This window comes from Oenanthe melanoleuca, chromosome 2 (genome assembly GCF_029582105.1).
Source record: "Oenanthe melanoleuca isolate GR-GAL-2019-014 chromosome 2, OMel1.0, whole genome shotgun sequence".
In the NCBI taxonomy this organism is placed as follows: Eukaryota; Metazoa; Chordata; class Aves; order Passeriformes; family Muscicapidae; genus Oenanthe; species Oenanthe melanoleuca.
The window spans coordinates 139,946,773-139,966,703 of record NC_079335.1 but is presented as its reverse complement, the minus strand read 5'-3'; the positions used below and the strand labels follow the sequence as shown (position 1 = coordinate 139,966,703).

Sequence of the window (19,931 nt, the reverse complement as noted above, 5' to 3'; positions counted from 1 at the left end):
TTTGTCCATTTTTAAAGTGAGCAGTGTTAGTAAATGCCATTGCACACAGCGAGAAGTGATAGCATAATAGATATATATTTTAAGCAAAGCCCTCACATGTGATGCTAATTATCTTTTAGCTTAGCAGTCCCTCTTTAAAGTGTAAATGTGCTCCCTCTGGGCTCAAGAAATATTTAATGACACATATCAGTGCATGACTAACAAGCTAGTCCAGAGCAATAATGATTGGTCTATTGTTCAAAATGAAATTAGGACTCCAGAAGCATTTAAAACTGACCAGTGGTTTCCGTAGTTGCCTCACCTCTCAGGGACTGTCTTTTGTACAGATTTGTAAATTACAAAGAATAATCTCTTTTTGGCAATTTATTCCTACATTATGAAAATATGATAGATTATTCAGCAAGGTTTAATGTATCTGCTAGATGTAAAATCATCTAAATCACTGTCTGATACAGAGTAAGAGAAATGTAAGCTTTCAGTTTTCAAAGAGACTTGCAAAATTTATTTCAATAAAAATGTTTAGGTCCATATTTCCACAGACTCTGGGCAAGGTAATTTTGGGAATCCAATTTTTCTTGGTGATGAATTAGAAAAAATAGAGGGTTGGTTATGTATATGCTTAATTTCATATATGTATGTGAATATATAAATATACACACATATCCATATATATACGAACACGCTGAATGCACATAAAAAACATAGATAAGATTAAAAGAAATGAGAGCAGCCCCTTCCTAGCACTACCCTACTAAGAGTATGGTAGCACTGTCAGACATTTTTCTGGGGGCTTTATGACTCAGCTGTTGTAATCCAGCAGAGCCTGTACTTTAAATAGAAAGCTTCAGGTGCAAAACATGTATTGTACAAATGAATATTTTAGCAATAGTGCATTAGTTCTTTTGTCATTAAAAAAGAATGAAAAAAAAAAAAAAACAACCACCCAAAGATCAGATGACCAAGAAAACTGAGATTCATAGACCAGCTATTGTGCATGCCAAAATTCCTTTGCAGGAGGAATTTTACTATGCATTCAGTACTAAGAGTTCATTGTACAAAATCTGCACGTAGCAAATGATTACAGTACCCTACACTGGACTGTGAATACATGTGAAATGAACACTCAGAATTCAATTAAATCTTAACAGGTTCATTCCCATACTGGCTTAAAATACAAAGAATGGCAGCTCTGCTACTTTTCTCATCTAGTTATCATTTTTCCTTTTCAAAGTATTGCACAACACTCCTTCAACACGGCTATTTAACCCTTACACAATGTCACTCTAAGAAGCGCTTTCCTGGCGATGTGAACTGTGACTTACTGTAGATCTAATCCTGCAGCTCACGCAGGGACCTCAATCCTTCCTGAAACGAGTCAGAGGCGAGGGGCTCTGAACTTCAGATGTCCTGGCTGTACAGGCTCATTTATGCTCTAGTTAGAATTGCTAGCAGATTTCCCACTAAGTTTGAAAAGAGCAAAGCCGGGCGCTGTGCTGCAGCCCCACACAGCTTAATGGAGGCGAGTCACAATTCTCACTACAGAAATTCACTACAGGAAACTTCCTCAGTACCACCAGCAAAGGGAAATCAACCTATAAAAATCATATTAAGGTTGAACCCAGAGAAGAAAACCTTGAAAATTCAATTAGAATTTCAATTCCATCCTATGGCTGTGCTTCCTTGCTCCACTACTGCTTTTGTATTGTGACTCTGGAGTATATCCTTACATCCTCACCTGGCCACAGCTCCAAGTGACTCAGAGCAGCTGCACTCCATTACCTGACCTGCACCATGTGAGATGTCTCTCTGCTTTGAAAAGCCTTGCAATACTTACAAGAATACTGAGTGGATGAAGGGTGGCATTTAATACTACATTTTACAAGGTAAAATTTTGCCAATAGACAACTGTGCAACAGCTCCTGTTGGCTGTATGCCAGCTCCTCCCCTTGGGTGCAGACGCACAACTTCAACTGGCATCAGTCAGAACTCCCAGCGCACATTGAAAGAAACAAGTTTGGACCTTTTGAGCACTGAGCCCCTCATAATCACTTTGGGGGGTTGTAGATAATACTGTAGAGCAGAGAGAACAAGACGCGCTCCCACAGGCCGCTGGCGGATTGAGCACCAACTCCCCAAACCTCCTGGAGATTCTTTTCATTAGTCACAAGCGCATCGCCGTGGATTAGCTGCACACGCTAACACCTACACGTGATGCGCTGGGCACGGTTTGCAATCAAATGAAGATTATTTCGCTCCAGTATTTATCATGCACGGCTTTAATTTTCAAATTAAAATTTAGATAGGCACAGCAAACATTAGAGAAGGTGGCAAGGACTTTCACAGCTTTTGCCTTTGTATATTTATATTTTAAAGCCACACTGACTTTCCTTAAAGTTCCAGAGGGTACGCTTTGTCAACATTTTTGTCTGCTTTCTCAAGCTACCACCCTCCTGCAGCCAAAGGTCTGCAGACCTTGCTGTTGGATCCTTATGAGCAAATGGTCCCATGGGAATGACTCTATCGCCATATGACTCCATTGTGATTCTTTTTTTCAAGCACGCTCACACTTTCTAATTTACTTGTGAGAGTCCTGATACAAGGACCTTAGAGGAGCACACAAAAAGCCTGGAAGTTGCAGAACGGATAAATGCTTGAAAAACAAAGAAATACAGAAGAACTGAGATTATACAAAGGGAGGAAAGGTATTGATCTCTAAATGGGAAATGAATATGTATTAAACCCAGGTAACATCTCTGTGTGAGGCAACACTAAACATCAACCTACTGAAGATATTTCTCTTAGTTCAGCATTGTGGCATCACAGGCTGAGGAGCCCCCTTTCAACCCAAAAATCTTTAAAGGACAAAAAAGCACTAGTTCCTCAGACCCCTATTGTGTTAAAAGAAGCACCATCCTTTGTGCTTTACCTGCGGAAATCCAGGAGGGATCTGGTGGAAGCAGGAACCCTCTGGTCGTTCCAGCTGAGGAAGTGGAACTGTGTCACTGTGCGGGTCTCGTTGGTCTGCAGGTTCTTCAGGTAAAAGCTCCTCACGAGGAAATCCTCACACCAGATGTGCTCAGAGACAAGATTTACCTGCACCCACAGAAAGGAACAAACGGAGATCAGCAATTCTGGTTGCAAGTCACATCTTCAGGATTGCAGGTGTAACATTTCTGGGATGAAGAAATTGCAGGAAAATGTTATTTTTATTAGCAAATTGGCCAGTATGGGTGAAAAAAAATTTTGATATAGCAATCAGTGTAGCTGTCAGAAAGGGGTTAGCTGCCATTGCTATTGCATTGAAAACATAAGAAAAATATTGACAATTATAATGCAAAAGCAAAATTCACAGAATTAATCTTTATAACATTATGTGAATTCAAAACATAGTTTGTATTGAAAATGTGTTAGACTGGGAGTTCCTTTCTTATCAGAAATGTCCACAAATGCATCGCCCAGGCCACTCTCAGAGGTCTTAAAAATCTGAGTTCACACGAGAAGTGAAAATTCAGTTTCTTTTGCTATGAAGAAAAATAAGCATTAAAAAATGCAGCTTATTTGCACAGCTCATCTTTTCCGAAAATGACTTTATTTCCATTTTAGTTTAAATAACAGCACTTCTTCAAAATCTCTCCACATTTCTTCGTATTTGGCATTGTGATATTATTTTCTTCCTCTACACAGCTGGACCACTGGAAAAATCTGACAGTCGTTGTCAATGTTGCATTGCAACATAACTCGTGATTTGATATTTTGGGCTAGAAATGCAAAGCAGAAAATAAAAATATATATTTGTTGTTGTGACTGAGGCAAGAGATAAAAATAGATAGGATTAATTACTACATCAATATAGAGATTTTTCTACAAAGATTTACATATGGCTGTCCTAAGGCAAAATTCACCAGTTCTAAAAATACAATTTTCCTATAAAATATAAATACAGGCTTTCATATATCAACCACTTGCAAAACCATTCAAAATGCAAAAATTACTGTCTTTTTTAATACTGCAGTATTTCACTCATTATTTACTATATTTTACTCGGTGGAAACCACCTTGCTGTTAAAGCTGCAGTCTGAATTTTTTTGCAAATGCAGAACTACCCAAAGGCAAACCAAGTGTATTTCAGAGTCTACGGCTCGCCCTGCAGGTCAGATCATCTGCAGCACGTTCTGCCCCCTTTGGAATCAGCCCCTGCACTTACTGCCACGTTTGCAAGCAGATACTTTGTGCAGGTACCTCGTAGATGTGGTAGAGGTTTGACCCTTCGTCTGGCCAATAGTGGTAGCACTGTTTGACTCCGTTTTCCACGAGGGGTGTCAGCATGACAATAACGACACAGCCGTTCTCCCAGACCATCTGCAGACAAAGAAAGACACCGTGGCCACATTGTGACTGCCTAATTACTGCGTGACATGTATAATTACTGCACTCAGACACACAATCAAAATTTATTCCATTCACAGGAAATTTATTTCATTTTCATTAGACACTTTTACTCTGCAGCTGCTTTCAAATCCCTGAATAAACTGGCAGCATATTTTGCAGGCGTCCATGAAATATTAAAGAATTTCCGGTGATTTCAATTCAGGTCACCCACAAAATCTCTCCTTGCTCCCGGTACTGTCTTCAACTGCTTTTCTGTCAAACTTTTAGATCCACTAAAGGAACACTGAATGGTGCTTGCAGAACACCCATCTATTTAAGATTTGATATTCAACACTGAAGCAGCACAAATCTGCTAAATTCACATGTACTGAAACCTGTTTGTGTTCTCAACCCCTTGTCTTTTTTCAGTTTGCCAAGTAGTGAAAGCCATTAAAGTGCTGCATTGCCAAAACAATCATAAAAGTTGCATCTGAACAACATTAATGAAGAAAAGGCAGGGAAAATTCAAAGCAAATTTATTTTTCCAGGAACATTTTGGATGGAGAAGTCATCCATCCAAATGCACATTAATAAACCATTCCTTGCAAATGTGCATTACTTTCTTTTTCCTTCTTTCTTTCCTTACAGCTTTCCTTTGTTTTCTTTCTTCCTTTTTCCTTTTTTAAATTTTCTTTTCCTTTTCCTTTGTCTTTCTCTCTTTTTTACTTTATTTTTCTTTCATTTTTTTTTCTCTCCCCTCTTCCTTTTTCTTTTCTAGTTCTGTTTTCCCCTTTTCTCCTTCTTTTTTTTTTTTTTTTTTTTCTTTCTTTTTTTTTTTTTTTCCCCTGGAGGTAGAATGAAAGTCCAACTGTGCTGCAGACAGTGCATTCACAGAGCACAGGTACAGCAGAAACAGAAGAAAGCAGAGTATCTTCACTGCCAGCATGATCACTTAATAATTTAGACCAGCCACAGAGTAGGATACAAAAATCAAGCACATCCTCAACTAAAGGATTTGTGGATGTCCCTCACAAACAGCAAACAAGCAGAGATGCTCTGGTCTGGCATATCTCTGTTCCAAACACAGCCCATGACTGAGCAAAAAGGCTCCTATGAATTAATACCAAGCAGCCTAATCACTAAAAATTGTTATTATTATGCTGTACATTGATGTTATATTTGCATACAACTTTCATTGTCTTTTTGCTAGCATATAAAATTACTAAATGAAAAGTAAACTGCTCTTTTTGTGAAGGGTTATGTTTACTTCACAGAAATATTTATAAGCAACTGTATTGACATGTAAATTTTGTCAACAAAAAAGGCCTTTGTCTAAACTGTGCAAAGATGAGATGATACATTCAATTCAAGGATTATTTTTTTTAATTACATATCAAATAAAAAGGTTTCCCATTCATGGATAATGATGTTGTCTTCTCTTTTAAGAATAGCTTGCATATAGAGAAACAAATAATGTTTTTCTTCTCTTTTTTCATTTTGTAACATAATTAAAACCACTTTTAAAACCAGCTTAGTATTATTTAGAGAGATGAATCTAGGGTTTACACAGAATAGGGTTATTTATAATTTTGAAACGAAATGGGGTAAAAAAATGACAGTGGAATTTAGGAATAATTTTTTTTTTTTTTCTTTTAAACCCTTAAAAAAGGTTTTTTAAATACAAATGTCTGTAATTTCCTCCTCCTCACATTAAAACCTCACAATGCCACAAAACCATTTAAACATACTTTAAAATTATAGACACTTTACAGACAGATGTATATTTATCATTTGTATCTTTTTTTGTACTGCATTTGTTCCAGGCCACAGCTGGAAACCTTCTTTATATGTAAGGAAGATGATACAGATTTCATTCATTCTAAAGTAGTTTCACCTTTTTCAGCCAGCAATCAGACTAAGATAAGAATTCAAAACATGCATCTTACTTTAAAACTAGCCCCACTAAATCAGTACTTTCATCACATAACGATTTAATGTGCCTCTAGAAGGTATAGAAGCTCATTGAAGCCATTACGAAAATGAGGAGAAACACAGTTTTTATGAGTGTAATAAAAATACAATGATCTAGACCATAAACTAATCATCGAGCACTCTGCTTGTGCCACCCAAGTGTAACATTATAAAAGCCCACTCATTTAGAGAGGAATCCTTACAGTTTGGCAACCCCGTTCATTGGTTCAAAGACAGAGCATTTCATTAGAGAGGGGCTGCCTGCATCTCTGAAGATTTCATTAAGCATAAATCCAAATGAAAGTTAATTTAAACAAACAATTTCAAAGTTACTCTAGGGTATAATATTTCTTTTAGGTCATTGTGTGAAAAGTAGAAGTCAAATCTACTAAATCAAGAAGGCAATACAATCGAGTGCCTTCATTCCTGCTACAAGCAACTGTCCCTGCATCTCCTGTGCTTACCATTGAGATGGGATTTTCACTAAGGCTCACAGCCTGTGACTGAAGGACTACAGCATTTTCTTTGTTTCCTTGCTAATTTAAATATTAGAACATCAGGCTGGTATCTATTACCATATATTTCCAAATAACTTGGAAGCAGAATGAGTCAAAGGCATTTCACAGAGTTTTACACTGTCATCTGTTCACCTCCCCATCTTTAAGCAATTGGTGGGGTTTTCAGAAGCTGCATCTCCCAGCACTTCACACTTGGCTGTGCTGTGACCAGACATACCCAAAAACTAGAAAGTGGCCCCAAGAATGTGTCTTGGTAAAGAAAGAACAGGTAGCCCAGAGCTGGTCTGCACAATCCCAGCACAGCTTCTGGAGAAGCACCTGTGTTTACCAAAGAAACATTTCTGCTGGCCTTGGAAAATGGAGAAAGAAGTTCAACTGCAAATATGCAGTAATTCACATATTTCTGAACTTTGTATGATTGCACAGTGTGATAGAAGAATAAACAGAACATCAGGTCCTCAGAGCAGAAGCTTTTCTTTTTATGTAGAGCCCAGCAAAATTACATCTTAGACCCCAAGTGTCTGTATATGTACATCATATAATATACACATGTATATATTTACAATAGATAAAATTTATTTAAATCACTTAGCACAGGCAGGCTCATGTTTCTAATTCATGGTAATACTTTGAGTAGAAGAGGAAATATTGAATGGAGTCTTGTGAATGGGAGCAATAAAGCCTGAGTTCTTACAGGAGCTCACTGCAGAGCCTGCAGTGTATTCTTTGCTGAAAAAGAGGACACTGCATGATTTTGTGTGACATGTCCACCTTCAGCCTCCAGGCCTAGAGAGTAACACATGTTAATGATCTTTAATGAGGTTCTGCTGCATGCATCATTCTCAGAACACTCCTTGGACGAGAATAACACCTTCCTGTTCCATTAGCTGCAAATTAAAGGCTGAATCCTGCAATCCAAAGATGAGCACAGCATTTGAGATCCTCAGAATTCCCTGTTGATGAAATCCACCAAGTGTGGAGACCTCATGCTGTGGTTATCCAGCACTGCCAGCCCCATATAAAGGGCTTCCACATTGGGATGAATTATGTTTAGTAAGAATTACTTGAAAAGGAGCACAGAATTGGTTTTTCATGTAATGAGAAAAACAAAATCACAAATAGCAGAACCAGTGTTACAACACTGCCATAAATCTGATAAAACATCAGTTTTTGATAGTTTATACTTTAAAATGTCCTTGTTTACTAGCTTGTAAATAAAATGGTTAATATGAACCCCCTTCTCTTTTTCAGACACTTCATCACTTTGAAGCTTCTTTTTATAATAAATTATTCTCCCTAAACCTTTTTCAGCCATTTCTGTCATTTTTGTGAAGGGGAAATGACAAGATATGAGCTCTGCCCAGACACTCTTCACTTAATGGAGACTAGTGGAGAAGTTTCTAAAATGCTGTGTTTTAAAAGTAGAAAATAGATGGGATAATGAGCTAAATCCAGCCAGTTCACTAAATATGACATGCTAATCACACCAGCTGCTCTCTGGGAGAGACCTCCAGCAAACTACAGAATTTACCTTTTCAGTCTTTTAGACTTCCCATACAATTGGTATAACTGGTAAATGCAAAGACTTGGAAAAGCAGATGAACCAGCAAAGAGAGCCGAAATAATTTTTAAGGATAATCAAAACTCAATATTAATAAATATGACACCTAAAAAATTAACAAAGCAAGGTACTAACCTTTGCTGCATCAGATAACATTCATTGCATTAGACATTGTGAAAATAATTAACTCAACTGTGATGTCTTTCAAGCTTTTAAAAAAAAAGGGGGATCTTTTAGCTGAAGGAAAAAATTGGCTTGAATTTAGATTTTTGTTATCAACTAGAGCTTCACAATGCATGCCAGTCAAAAAGTCATACAAATTTTTTTTTGTGAAATATTTTGTTTGTAAATTACATAATTTTAATATGAAATGGGTCAAATCTGGCAAGGTCAGAGTTGAAAAATCATTACTGTGCCTGACACTTAAGTAAATATGTAGGTTGAAAGATTAATGGTCAATAATCTGTATTTCATTTCAAAAGTATCTGACTGCAGCTGGAAAAATGTCTTCAGAGAGGACCATATATAAATGTACAGCTGCATTTTGTCCCCTGCTGTTGCAGCGACACTGGTTTGGAAGTCTTTGGGAAAGGCAAATTCAAGATGACTGTGTGTGTTGCAATAATTTCTCTTTCTGCTTTCTCACATAAGACATAAACTGCTCTTATTCTTCTCAGTAGACTCCTAACTCAAGCCTTATTATTAAATAATTTAAATATGAGCTCTGTTTAGAGTTGCTCTGCTGACAAAATCACATTAAGGAGCAAAAGTCCACCAAAATCATCAGAAATTAGCTTTTCCTTTAGTATTGAAAATGTGGAAAATGAACAATAAAGGGATACAAATTCTAAGGGACCATTTCTAAGTACCTTCTCCAACCAAAGCCATAATTAGAAAGGAGCATGGTAAAAGCAGCCTCCTTCCCTGAATGCTTATGGAATTTCTAATGCTATATTTATTTCTCATTGCTTGACAAGTTACTAGAGCTCTAGGGGCTGCTGTGCTGTGCCTATGTCTCCCTTTCTGCTTTTCCTTTATTAAATTAAAATATGCATATTTTACACATTGAATTGCTTTTTGTTAGTTTTCATCTGCTCTTCTTTCTGAAGGTGAGAACTGATTAGACATGCAGGAAGTCCCATTCCAGGCAAAGAAAATAAAACTTGGGAATCACAACTACTTGAAAGCACTGTGTCTTGTTCTGAAAGCACAGAACAAAATGTAGAAGAACAATTTAATCTGTAAATTAATTTCAGCACTCACAAAACATGCTGAACTGGGAGCACAAAAAACAGCATTTAGAGCAGACAAGGGCTTGGTACGGTTGTTCGTACTCAGCCCACGGGCTTGGAACACTGATTTTGTTGGAAGACTCATTCAGATATGGGGACATGGTCCCCTGCTACAGGGATTTGCCCTTGGAGACTACTGATGACTAATCCATTTTAGAGAGGAAACAGTCAACTAGCAGTGTTTTGTATTTCTTTTGTTGAATTCCAAAACTGGAAGAGAGAAGCAAGTGTTGCTGATTAGACATGCAAAGATTTGTCACGTCCTCAAGACTGTGATTCAGGAATCAGTTCTTAATATGCTATTGTGATCTGGGAGGAAATCAGCAGTCAGTTTCTTGAACTGATGCTGATAACTTATTCCTGATCAGGGGTAGAGAAAAGTAAACATAGTTTTAAATTAAGAAATGCAGGACTGGGGCAACAAAAAGCAAATGGCAGTTGAACTCTGGTTCATATTAGGGCTATGGACTTTACTCTTGGGATCCCTTTTGCACTTCACATCTAACTTGCAATAAAAGTAAAAAATAATCAAGGGAACAGAGATGAGGTTTCCCCTCACACTACAGCCACAACAGTGCAAACTCCACTCTAGTGTGGTCTCTGTCTGTCAGCAAGAGACAGAGCATTAACTAGAAGGCTGAAGCGCATTTCCAGTTTCAGACTATTTAATGTTCTGACAAGTAGTGGAGGAAAGATGGGGCAAGAAAAGCATGGGGTAAGGAAAAGCATTGATGCAGAATGTGTAGGATGATGAAGCTTTTCCTTGCTTTCTAGAGGAGCATCCCAACCTCAAAGGGGCAGCACTTGAAGTCTGCCTTCCTCTCCTCTGACTTGGTGCTGTCCATCAGTGGTGTCTGCTCTGTCATCCTTGCCACACTAAGACATCGGGGGTTCTATCTAGCCTGGGCTACAGATCTGTTTAGGCAAAATCTATGGAGTTCTCTTGTCTAAACTACCAGTGTGTCCACTACGAGTGTGGACTGTATTTAACTTACTCTCATGACTTACTGTTACAGGTGCACTTACTCAGCATATCATATTTCTCTGCTCCTTCTGCAAACTTCTGTAATGTTTAGATAATGATTAATTATGTTTCATGGAGGGAGGACATCACAGGAGCCCAACACATGCTTACAAAAATATATATATCACATATTATTTCATTTTCTAAGGTAACTGAAGCATGGCAGGACATGCTTGTTTTCTCCCCCTATTTCACTTAATGTGGTAAAATAAAAAGATGTGAAAATGCACTTCCCTCCAAAAAGAAGGAAGGGAAAGAAATGCAAACGTGGATAGATTCATGAAAGAAAGACATGATATGGGTATTTTCAAGTGGGAAAATTTATGGCCTCCTACAGAAATTTTCATTTGGAGATGACAAACCTTAGTAGACACACAATTTATAAAACCAGCATAATTAAGAACAGTTTTTTCAGTGAAAGGAGCTGGTTCTAAGTATCCTAACTCTTAGAAATAGTTTCTTGCATATTATCATCCCTTGCTTCTTAGAACACTTTGCAAGTTAAGACATGTACTTCATGTCAAATATTTTGTGGAATTATAACCCAGCACACACTGAAAATAATAAAATGTTATGCCTCCAGAATTATTCACAACATGGAACTCCTGCTGCGAAAACTTGTTATAGATCAGAAATGTTCTACATCCTCTTTCTTTTGAATTATGTTCAAAGAGATGCTGAATTTTAATAGCGCTATGTGAAAGAGATGAGTGAAATCTCACTGAAGCTGCTGGACAAAATCATCACCTTTCATTCAAGATAAATGTAAGAAACAAGCAAATTCTTTTATGAAGCCTGATAACTGAAATTACAGAAGTTATCATCAAAAACAAGAGAAACATGAAGCATATGGACCTGTGAGTTTCTCTAGAAACTGATATGCTTAATGCAGAGAGAGAGCATTAATCAAGGCAAGATGATTAATCCTGATAAGCAGCATAAATGTGTAAAAGGAATAAAGAAACCACCAGCACAGCTCGACAAACTAGCATTGTGATCCTGATAGAAGAAAAGCTGAAAGAAAGGTTGGGGGTAAAACACTGGGTGAATGAGGTTTGGAAAAAAGAAGTTATTGACTGTTACTTGATTCTGTCTTTGTTCAAGGAAATAAAACTCTGTTCTTTCTTTGTAAATAAAATGGAACTCTATCAAAGCAAAACCTGTCCTGAGGATGAATTTTCTTTCCAGCTGAGAAGAAAACAACCCACAGACCTGACAAATTGTTTAACCACTCAGGTAAAAATGGATTAATACCATGTGAGGACAGTCATGCAGTTTTCAAGAAACGGAATTGTGAGGTGGAATTCCCACTGAACAAAAATAGAATCAATGAAGGATGTATTTCTCAGAAATAGTAATTGGTAAAAAGAGATGAAAACAAGACCAGATAAAATTAAAAGAAGACTTAAATCAGCTGGAGGCTTTTCAAAATTAATTAAAGTAGTGGCTGGAAAATTTCCAGAGTGGTCCAAGAGATGACAAGCGGTAGAGATGAAATCTCTGCTTGAGCCGCAAACACAGAGCATCCAGACAGATTAGGAAGCCCTGTGGCAAAACAGATCAATGAGATGACTGACAACACAACTCCTGCAGGCTAGAAAGTTTTCAAAGAAATAGGTAAGCCAGGAAAGTTGGAACTAACTTGGCACTTGCTGACTTAGAGAAGCTGTGCCAAGAATCCAAGGAGCTGGAGAAGTCAACTGGGGACACACACATAACCATGGAGTTTTTTTGCCATTAGAAAAGTCAGTGTAAGACTATTGCCTTTTTTGCCATTATTTTTCTTACAACATATACAAATTCGACACCATTTGGAAATGACCAATATCCAGGCATTTGGACAAACATTGTGCCTTGAAAGAAAAACTTCCATCTCGGGTCATCTTGGAAACCCAAATGAGTAGAAAGTTTTACAAAAAATTCTGAGACTAATGGCCAACTCTAGTGGCTCAAGTTAAATGGTACTGAAGAATGATTCCTGCTCTTCTCCACCCTACCAAAAAGACATAATCTTCCACGAAGTGGTCACTGGTGAGATCAGTGGAACTGGTGCCTCTTCAATCCCATAGTGGTACTAGGCTTGCATCTCACCTTTCTCACCTGTACATGAGCCTGGACCAAACATCATCAACGTTGTATGAAAATGCTTCATGCCTAGTTTGAGAAAGCAAAGGCACTGAGCTAACTATGGTCTTTGGATCTGGGCAACTCAAATACAGTAAATGGGAATTTGACTGCTGAGTGTCTAATAGCACTTGCACTAGAATACTGGGCACTGGATCAACATAACAGGTTTTACAGGGTCCTGCCAGTAAAACTAGGAAAAAGGATCACCCAAAACGAAATTATCTGTTTGGTAAAACTTACAAAGTGTTGTGACATTCCTCAAATCCATTCAAAGCAGGCCAGACTGCTTGCTACTGTAGAGGTAGTCACTGATTGGTGGGAGAATATAATGAAAGCTTAAGAGAAAGCTGGTTTAGAAACTATATCTGGAATGAGAGCATGAAATGTAGACAGTCAGCACAGATCAGAAGCAGTTTGGATTTCATTGTGGATATCAGCTGTGCTGTAAATGCCAAGAAAGCTGCCTTACACTTTCAAGAAAAACAAATGCTCTATAGACAAGACTTTTCTGGAAGTCAGCTTGAAATGCCTGCAGGAGTGGAAACAATTACAATAGGGTCTTGCTGGGACAACCTTTCAGTCAACACACAACAAAGTGGCTGATGCCCACTGGGCACCCTGGCCCTTGGGAATCTCAGCAGCTAAATCTCTGCAAAAATAAGAAGCAAGCATCCAGTAAATATTGCCATGGAAGGTAATGCCAAGCTCCAAGAGTTTCTGTTGGACTTGCTAAAGCATGACATTGTGCATTTAGACAAGGAACAGCAGAATAGTCCCAGATCTCTCTGGAGCCAGTCACTCTTCTCACTATCAGTCAGAAAACTGCTTCACTGAGCACAGAAAGGGGAAAACAGCAATGCAACTCTGCAACAGCTGGCATTAAGTGGAGGAGGGAGAGGGAGGAGAACCACTGAGAAGATGTATCAGAGATGAATAATTAAATCTTTAAACAATCCCTGGTGGCAGCATCATGGAAGCACCATAAACTACAGAAAACTGTATCCAAGTATAAATATCAACTGATTGTGCCCTGACAGGATTTAAGACTATTTTCCATAGCAAGTTCAGGTTTCCTATGCTTTATATTAAAATAGGCACTATTAGGTGAAAAACAGAAATTAACTTTTCTCCTGCAACTGGGCATAAACTGCAACATGTTCAAGCCATGGCTTTGGACTTGTACACTGGATCTCCTTCATTTCAGTGGTCCTAGATGAAGTGTTCTGCAAGGAGCTCATCTCTCTTGGCATGTTTATTACATCTGCTTCATACCCTGGGCTGTGTAAAAAGTTTGGGACAAGAACTGGCACATTGAAATGTGATCTGCAGGAAGTTTAATAACATGGTAATGGACCAAACCAGGACACTGGCACAGGTAGATTGTTATGTTGAAATGACAGACATCATCAAAATAAACATCAGAAAGCACATTTTCTATGGAACCTAACAGAAGAAACAGTAAAAGAGCATCACATCAGAAATGCATACAGCCACACTCAAACCCAAGCTGAACCACAACTCCCAAACAGTTTCTGAGATGTTTACAGCAAATCTGGTGGGGAGCTGGAGGGAACTTTCACTGATGGATTACTGGAAGAGAAATAGCAAGAAGAGCAGAAGGAAAGTGAAGACTTTTCCACACAAAACAGCATGAGGAAAGAAAGTAAAGGAAGAGATCTTTCAACTAGAATGAAAAAGATTGTGCCACAGAACAAAGAAACAAAGTTGTAGTTTCTGTGACCATGCAAACTTTGCATAACTTTTCAAACTGGTGTGTTCAGAGATATCCTTCATACTATGCTTGTATGATTGATTCTGATTTCTGCAATGCTTACTCAAAGTGGGTTTTTAAAATGTCGTATTTAAAAATAAAAACATGTATTTTTCAACATGTAAAGGGGCATTTACAGATCAAAGCATACACAACATAGTTATACAAATATGAAAAAATTAACAGTTAAAGACCTGGGCCACAGAAATCGTAAAATGTCATTGAAGAATAGCCAACATACTGTTTGATTTTGCATGTGTAACTTAACAAATACATTTTCAAGTATCATGCCTGTTAGAATGAATTCATGTGCCAAGCAAAAAAGATCAGTCTTCTCAATTCTAGCTAATTACCAAACAGTAAAGACAAAAATCACAAGTTACTTGAAAATTTAAGCCAGACTAAAAGCTCACCTGACTTCAAGCAGAAAACATTTCCTCTGCCCTTCTAGAAAACAGTCTCAAAGTATCTTGGACAGGGCACTTCAATATCCACACATCCAAAATTCAACAACTTTTTTTAAAATGTCCTGATTTATCATCAGAAAAATTGTGACATGAGAAGAGTCTTCAATTAGGGATCAGTTAATACTTTTTAATGATAGGTCAAGTGATGCAGATGAAGAGATGATTTCAACTGATGGAAACTCTTAAAATACAATGACACTTCTGAAATTGTCACATAGACATTCTCTCATCTTCAGAACAGAAACTTCTAAATTCATAATGCAAAACAAAAAATAAAAGCATATGTTCATGTTGATAATAAGCCCCAGTTGGCCTCCTCCCCAGGCAGCTTCTGTAAACTTTCAGACACAGTTCTGCACTTCCAAAGGAATATCTAACACTGGTATCCATCACACCATCACACACATCTACCCTGGCAAGATGTGTTGGTCCAAATCTGAGAGCACCAAAATACCTGTAAGCTCCTAATTGTGCATGAATATCTACTCCATTTAGCCGAAATCCTGCAAAATATTATGCCCCTACTTAAATTTATACAGCTGGGTCCTAACTGCCTGTGGTAGGGGAAATGCATAAGGATTCAAGCACATTGGAGAACTGGGACATGTGTGGAATAGATTTAAATGGAAAATTCATGGCACTCAGTGTTAGGTCCTTTCTCATCTGGAGAATGACAATGAATTATGGCTACACTCTTCAGGCCCCCTGAAAATCTCTAAAGACCTGGCAGTAATTTAATTACAGAGACCAGGCACAAAAATATGAATACTTCACCCTGAGGTTTTCAGATACATAAATGGCTTGAATATCCATGTACTAAATTTTAAAAAGACACTTGAATTAAGATTATTTCACCTACAAGCACAACATACTTTTACACAAATTACATTACAAGAAGCACAGGAAAACTTGTGCCATAAATTCAGTTTTCAAAGAGATGTTTAATTTAACTTACCTGCCAGAAGTCAGCAACAGTAGCAGGGAGAGGGCCCTGGGTGGCAATATATGCAGGGTTTCGAGGGTCATGGTCCATCTGGAATAAGGAAGAATAACACAGACTGGATTTATTTAAAGCAAATCCCTTGCAGTGTTAGAGACAGAAAGTTTGGGAGGGCAGAACAAGGGACTTCCTAAAGGAATTGTCAGGTCTCTCCATCCTTTGTTGGCAAGCAAAGTGTTTTATTTCTATTTGTAAGCTCAGAGGAGAAGTTTTCCCCCAAAAGACTGATGACCAGATGAGTATCAGCACACGTGATGAGCAATGTCCCATGGCCTCAATATGCAGAGTAAGATCATTATGGTGGCTGACAAAGGCATTTATTTGAGAACAGTATTTGTGGTTTCATAGCAACCTAGGAGCCTTTTGAAACATTTTTTTACACTGAATGTTAAGAATGCTCCACACATCTAAATATGTTCTCCATTTCCACCATGCCAGTCAAAGGCACACGTAACTAAAAACCAGCAAAAATGGGGAACAAATTCAGTTTCTGGCTTTTTCTGGTTAGCTGATTTATCTAAATGCATGGATTTGGCCTCAATGGAGGAAGTTCTGCTTAAAGACCTTAATTATTATGTTTAATTCAAGGAGCAGAAAATTCACTGAGCAGAAAAAATAAAGAATCTAAGAAACAAAGCCATCAGGAGTAAATAGGATTAGTGTGTTACAATGAATGTTTTCGAACTGATGGGTGGTTTTCTTGGTCCTAAATCTTAGGACCCATTCTGCTGAAAAAGAAGATCTGCTGATAGGATTAAAAAACAAACAAACTCATTCTAACCCTGCATTGGGCAGGACAAAACTTTGAACATAAAGAAAAGAGACCCATTTCAGCTCTGAGATGTGTGGGTGTGACTCAGTGACACTGAAGTCGGTGAGAGTTAACTTATACCCATGTAGCTGAAGGCAGAATTTGTCTCAATACACAGTTCTGTTCTATAAGTAAAGATCTGAATAAGAATGAATGTGAGTCACATTTGCATTAACAGGCATCTCCTGAATTTATTCATAGCCTATCAAAATTTTCAGTGATGGTACATGTCAGCGTAAAAGAAGGCACCTCATAATTATGTGCAACATAAAAGAGGGAAGAACCATAAAAGAACAGATGTAAGTTATTCTAACAGAACAACAATATGATGAATGTTGCAAAAAGGAAGGGAACACTTTTATGTTTCTAATTTTCTGATATATAATTAAGCTGGACTTAATATTAAAATTCTCCATGACAACACAACACAGGTAAAAGTCACTGAATCCATTTAGACTAAAAGCCTACTTCTGATTCAGCACCCATAGTCATAAAAAACCTTGACCAGGATGTCTACAATACCATCATTTTATTCCAAGTTTCACTGGGATGCTTCTCTTATCAGCAAATAAATCTTCCCAACAAGCAATTGCTCACAACAAATTTCAACCTTGCTTTCTTTGCCTTTTGACAAAAGCAATTCTGATAGCAGGACATTTACTACTGTGGTATTTTGAGACAAAGGAAAACTAGCTTTCTTCAGAAATCAGTATTAACAAAAAAGCCCTTAGGACACATTTCAAAAGGGGCAACTCTTTTTGTTTTGTTTTGCTTTGCTTTGCTTTGTTTTGTTTTGTAAGAATTGAGACACTGAACTAAACACAGCTGAAAACAACAGCAAATGTGATCAAGAAAAGTCAAGCTTAAAAGCAGGGGGTATTTTATTCTCCATTACAGTTGAAATGATTTGTTGTTGTTTTGTTTTGAATCCCAAAGATCCACAGGATTTAACCTTGTGGTGAAATGATTTCCTATGCTGGAACTAAAAATCTTAACTTAGAAAAATTGACCTACACCAAGGAGGATGTACTACTCCCAGTGGAAATTGTTGTGGGCTGCATCCACTCAAAAATGATGTCACTTTTCCAACAGGCTAGAGCTTGGCTTGGAGATGTAACCAACAGCACATACACCAAACTTTAGAAAAAATTTAATTTACTTTGAATTCTTCCTAAATGATATTTTTTAAAGTAGGCATGCCAGAAAACAAAGGCAGAAATCAAGGATGATGCAAACAGTGCTGTGATGGAGAAAATATATCTAAACATTCAGCTGATAAATCAGGAACAGGCCAATCTTGGCATTTCAGCATAATCAACCTCTGTCACAAAGGTGCTGTTGGAATGTGGCAAACATTACAATAAGCACAGAGTGGTGAAGTATATCAGCAGTTTAACAATAATTCAAAAGACAATTACAATTATTACATTCCAAGCACATTGTGTTGCATAAAAAACAATTATGACCAGAAATTCTTATTGCTTGGAGCAAATAGAAAATGGCAGAAAATGCTATCACACTATTAAATGATCTTTAACTGAACAAAAATAAGAGCAAAGTTTAAACTAATTAAATGGAGTTCCTGGTTTCATTAATTTTCTATTACATGCGCTGTTTAAAAGACCACGGATTTCAAGAAAAGTGTGAAAAATTTCTAGTCCTGTCACATCCAATTTAATATGAGTAGGTGATGGCAAGGGACAGTTCTTGAATGTTTTTGTTCTTTTTTATTCTCTCAAGGTCACCAAGAACACCAAGGGCATCTTAATCTATCAAAGTTAACAGAAGTTTGAATAAAGAAATAAAATCAGTAATGGGTTTTAAACTAACTAATCAAGGATCAAGTAAAAGGTGGGGTTTTTTTATGTCAGTAGTCATTACCTTCTCTCAAGAATCTCTCAGATTTCTCACTTCATGAAAATAAAATAGAAAATGTATTCTCCAGAGAAGAATGGAGGACTCCAGACTTCATACAATCAAGTATTAAAACAAAAATTGATTGTTTGCTAACATTTTACATCAGAACAACCCTCAGAAATCACCCTAATAGTAACTGTTCAAAAAGAACATGATTTTTCCCTCTATTTCCACATCAAAGCACCAAGTTCACAAGGCTTACATCAGAATGGGATCGAACAACCATTGTTGGAAAGAAAAACCAACAATTATTACAACTGTTCTACTATGGTGGAATTCTCATTTTCTGCTGCAGTACAGCAAAGGCAAGTCTGGTGATAATGTTTCAATCTATTTTTCCATTATTTTATATTAGGGGTCAAGGATTATAACTGGCCTTGCAATTGATTGCACTGATTTCCATCACTACCAGTATCAAAAGCAAATGAAAAGAAAAAGGAGGAGCACTGAGATTTCTTCTTGGAAAATTAAAACTAGAGAAAACTTTAGTGGTACAGCTTGTGTTTTCCTACAGGGCTTTGTAGTATAAGCTAACTTACAGTACCCTAAAGGAGGAAAATATATTATACAGAATATAGAATATAGATTATAAAGAATATTATCACAACTGGTTGCATCTTGTTAATATCAGATCAGGATTCCACCTTTGCTTTACTACAGAATAAAAGCTGCTTCTTCCTTCAAGAGTTCTATTATCCAGCTGCCTTATTCTAAGACTTTGCAAGGATTCCCTGAAGAATTCTGAATTTTGTTGAGTTTTTGATAGAGATTCTGCTGCTGCATGATTTCGCTGATAATGCTGATGAAATGTAAAAAATCAATACATTGTGGGAGTAAATCCTTGACAGTGGTACATGGAGTTTCTTTTTAAGCTGTCTTGTAAAACTGCAAATTGAAGTAGAAGTGTCAATAGGCATCAATGACCATTTTGAAATTTCATGTAAATGATAACACTGATTAATTCCTTCCTTTTACCTTTCCTTTCAGCTTGTTAGATCTTTACTTTCCACAGAGAAAAATGCTGGGTGAGATGTGCTTTCAGTCATATCATATTTACCTTCATCTAAATCCTGAGTCCATCTGAAATATTCCTGAATCATGAGA

The 19,931-nt window shown here is 37.3% G+C and overlaps 1 protein-coding gene across 1 annotated transcript in view; it reads right to left on the bottom strand.

Annotated features, from left to right (window-relative positions):
* Nucleotides 1-19,931, bottom strand: part of PTPRN2 (protein tyrosine phosphatase receptor type N2) — a 627,414-nt gene that overhangs the window by 29,692 nt on the left and 577,791 nt on the right. Inside the window, exons 17-19 of the mRNA XM_056484320.1 lie at nt 16,055-16,132; nt 4,240-4,359; nt 2,927-3,093 (exon numbers count right to left, since the gene is read on the bottom strand). Coding sequence (XP_056340295.1) covers nt 2,927-3,093; nt 4,240-4,359; nt 16,055-16,132 — 365 coding nt within the window. The remainder of the gene's footprint in view (nt 1-2,926; nt 3,094-4,239; nt 4,360-16,054; nt 16,133-19,931) is intronic.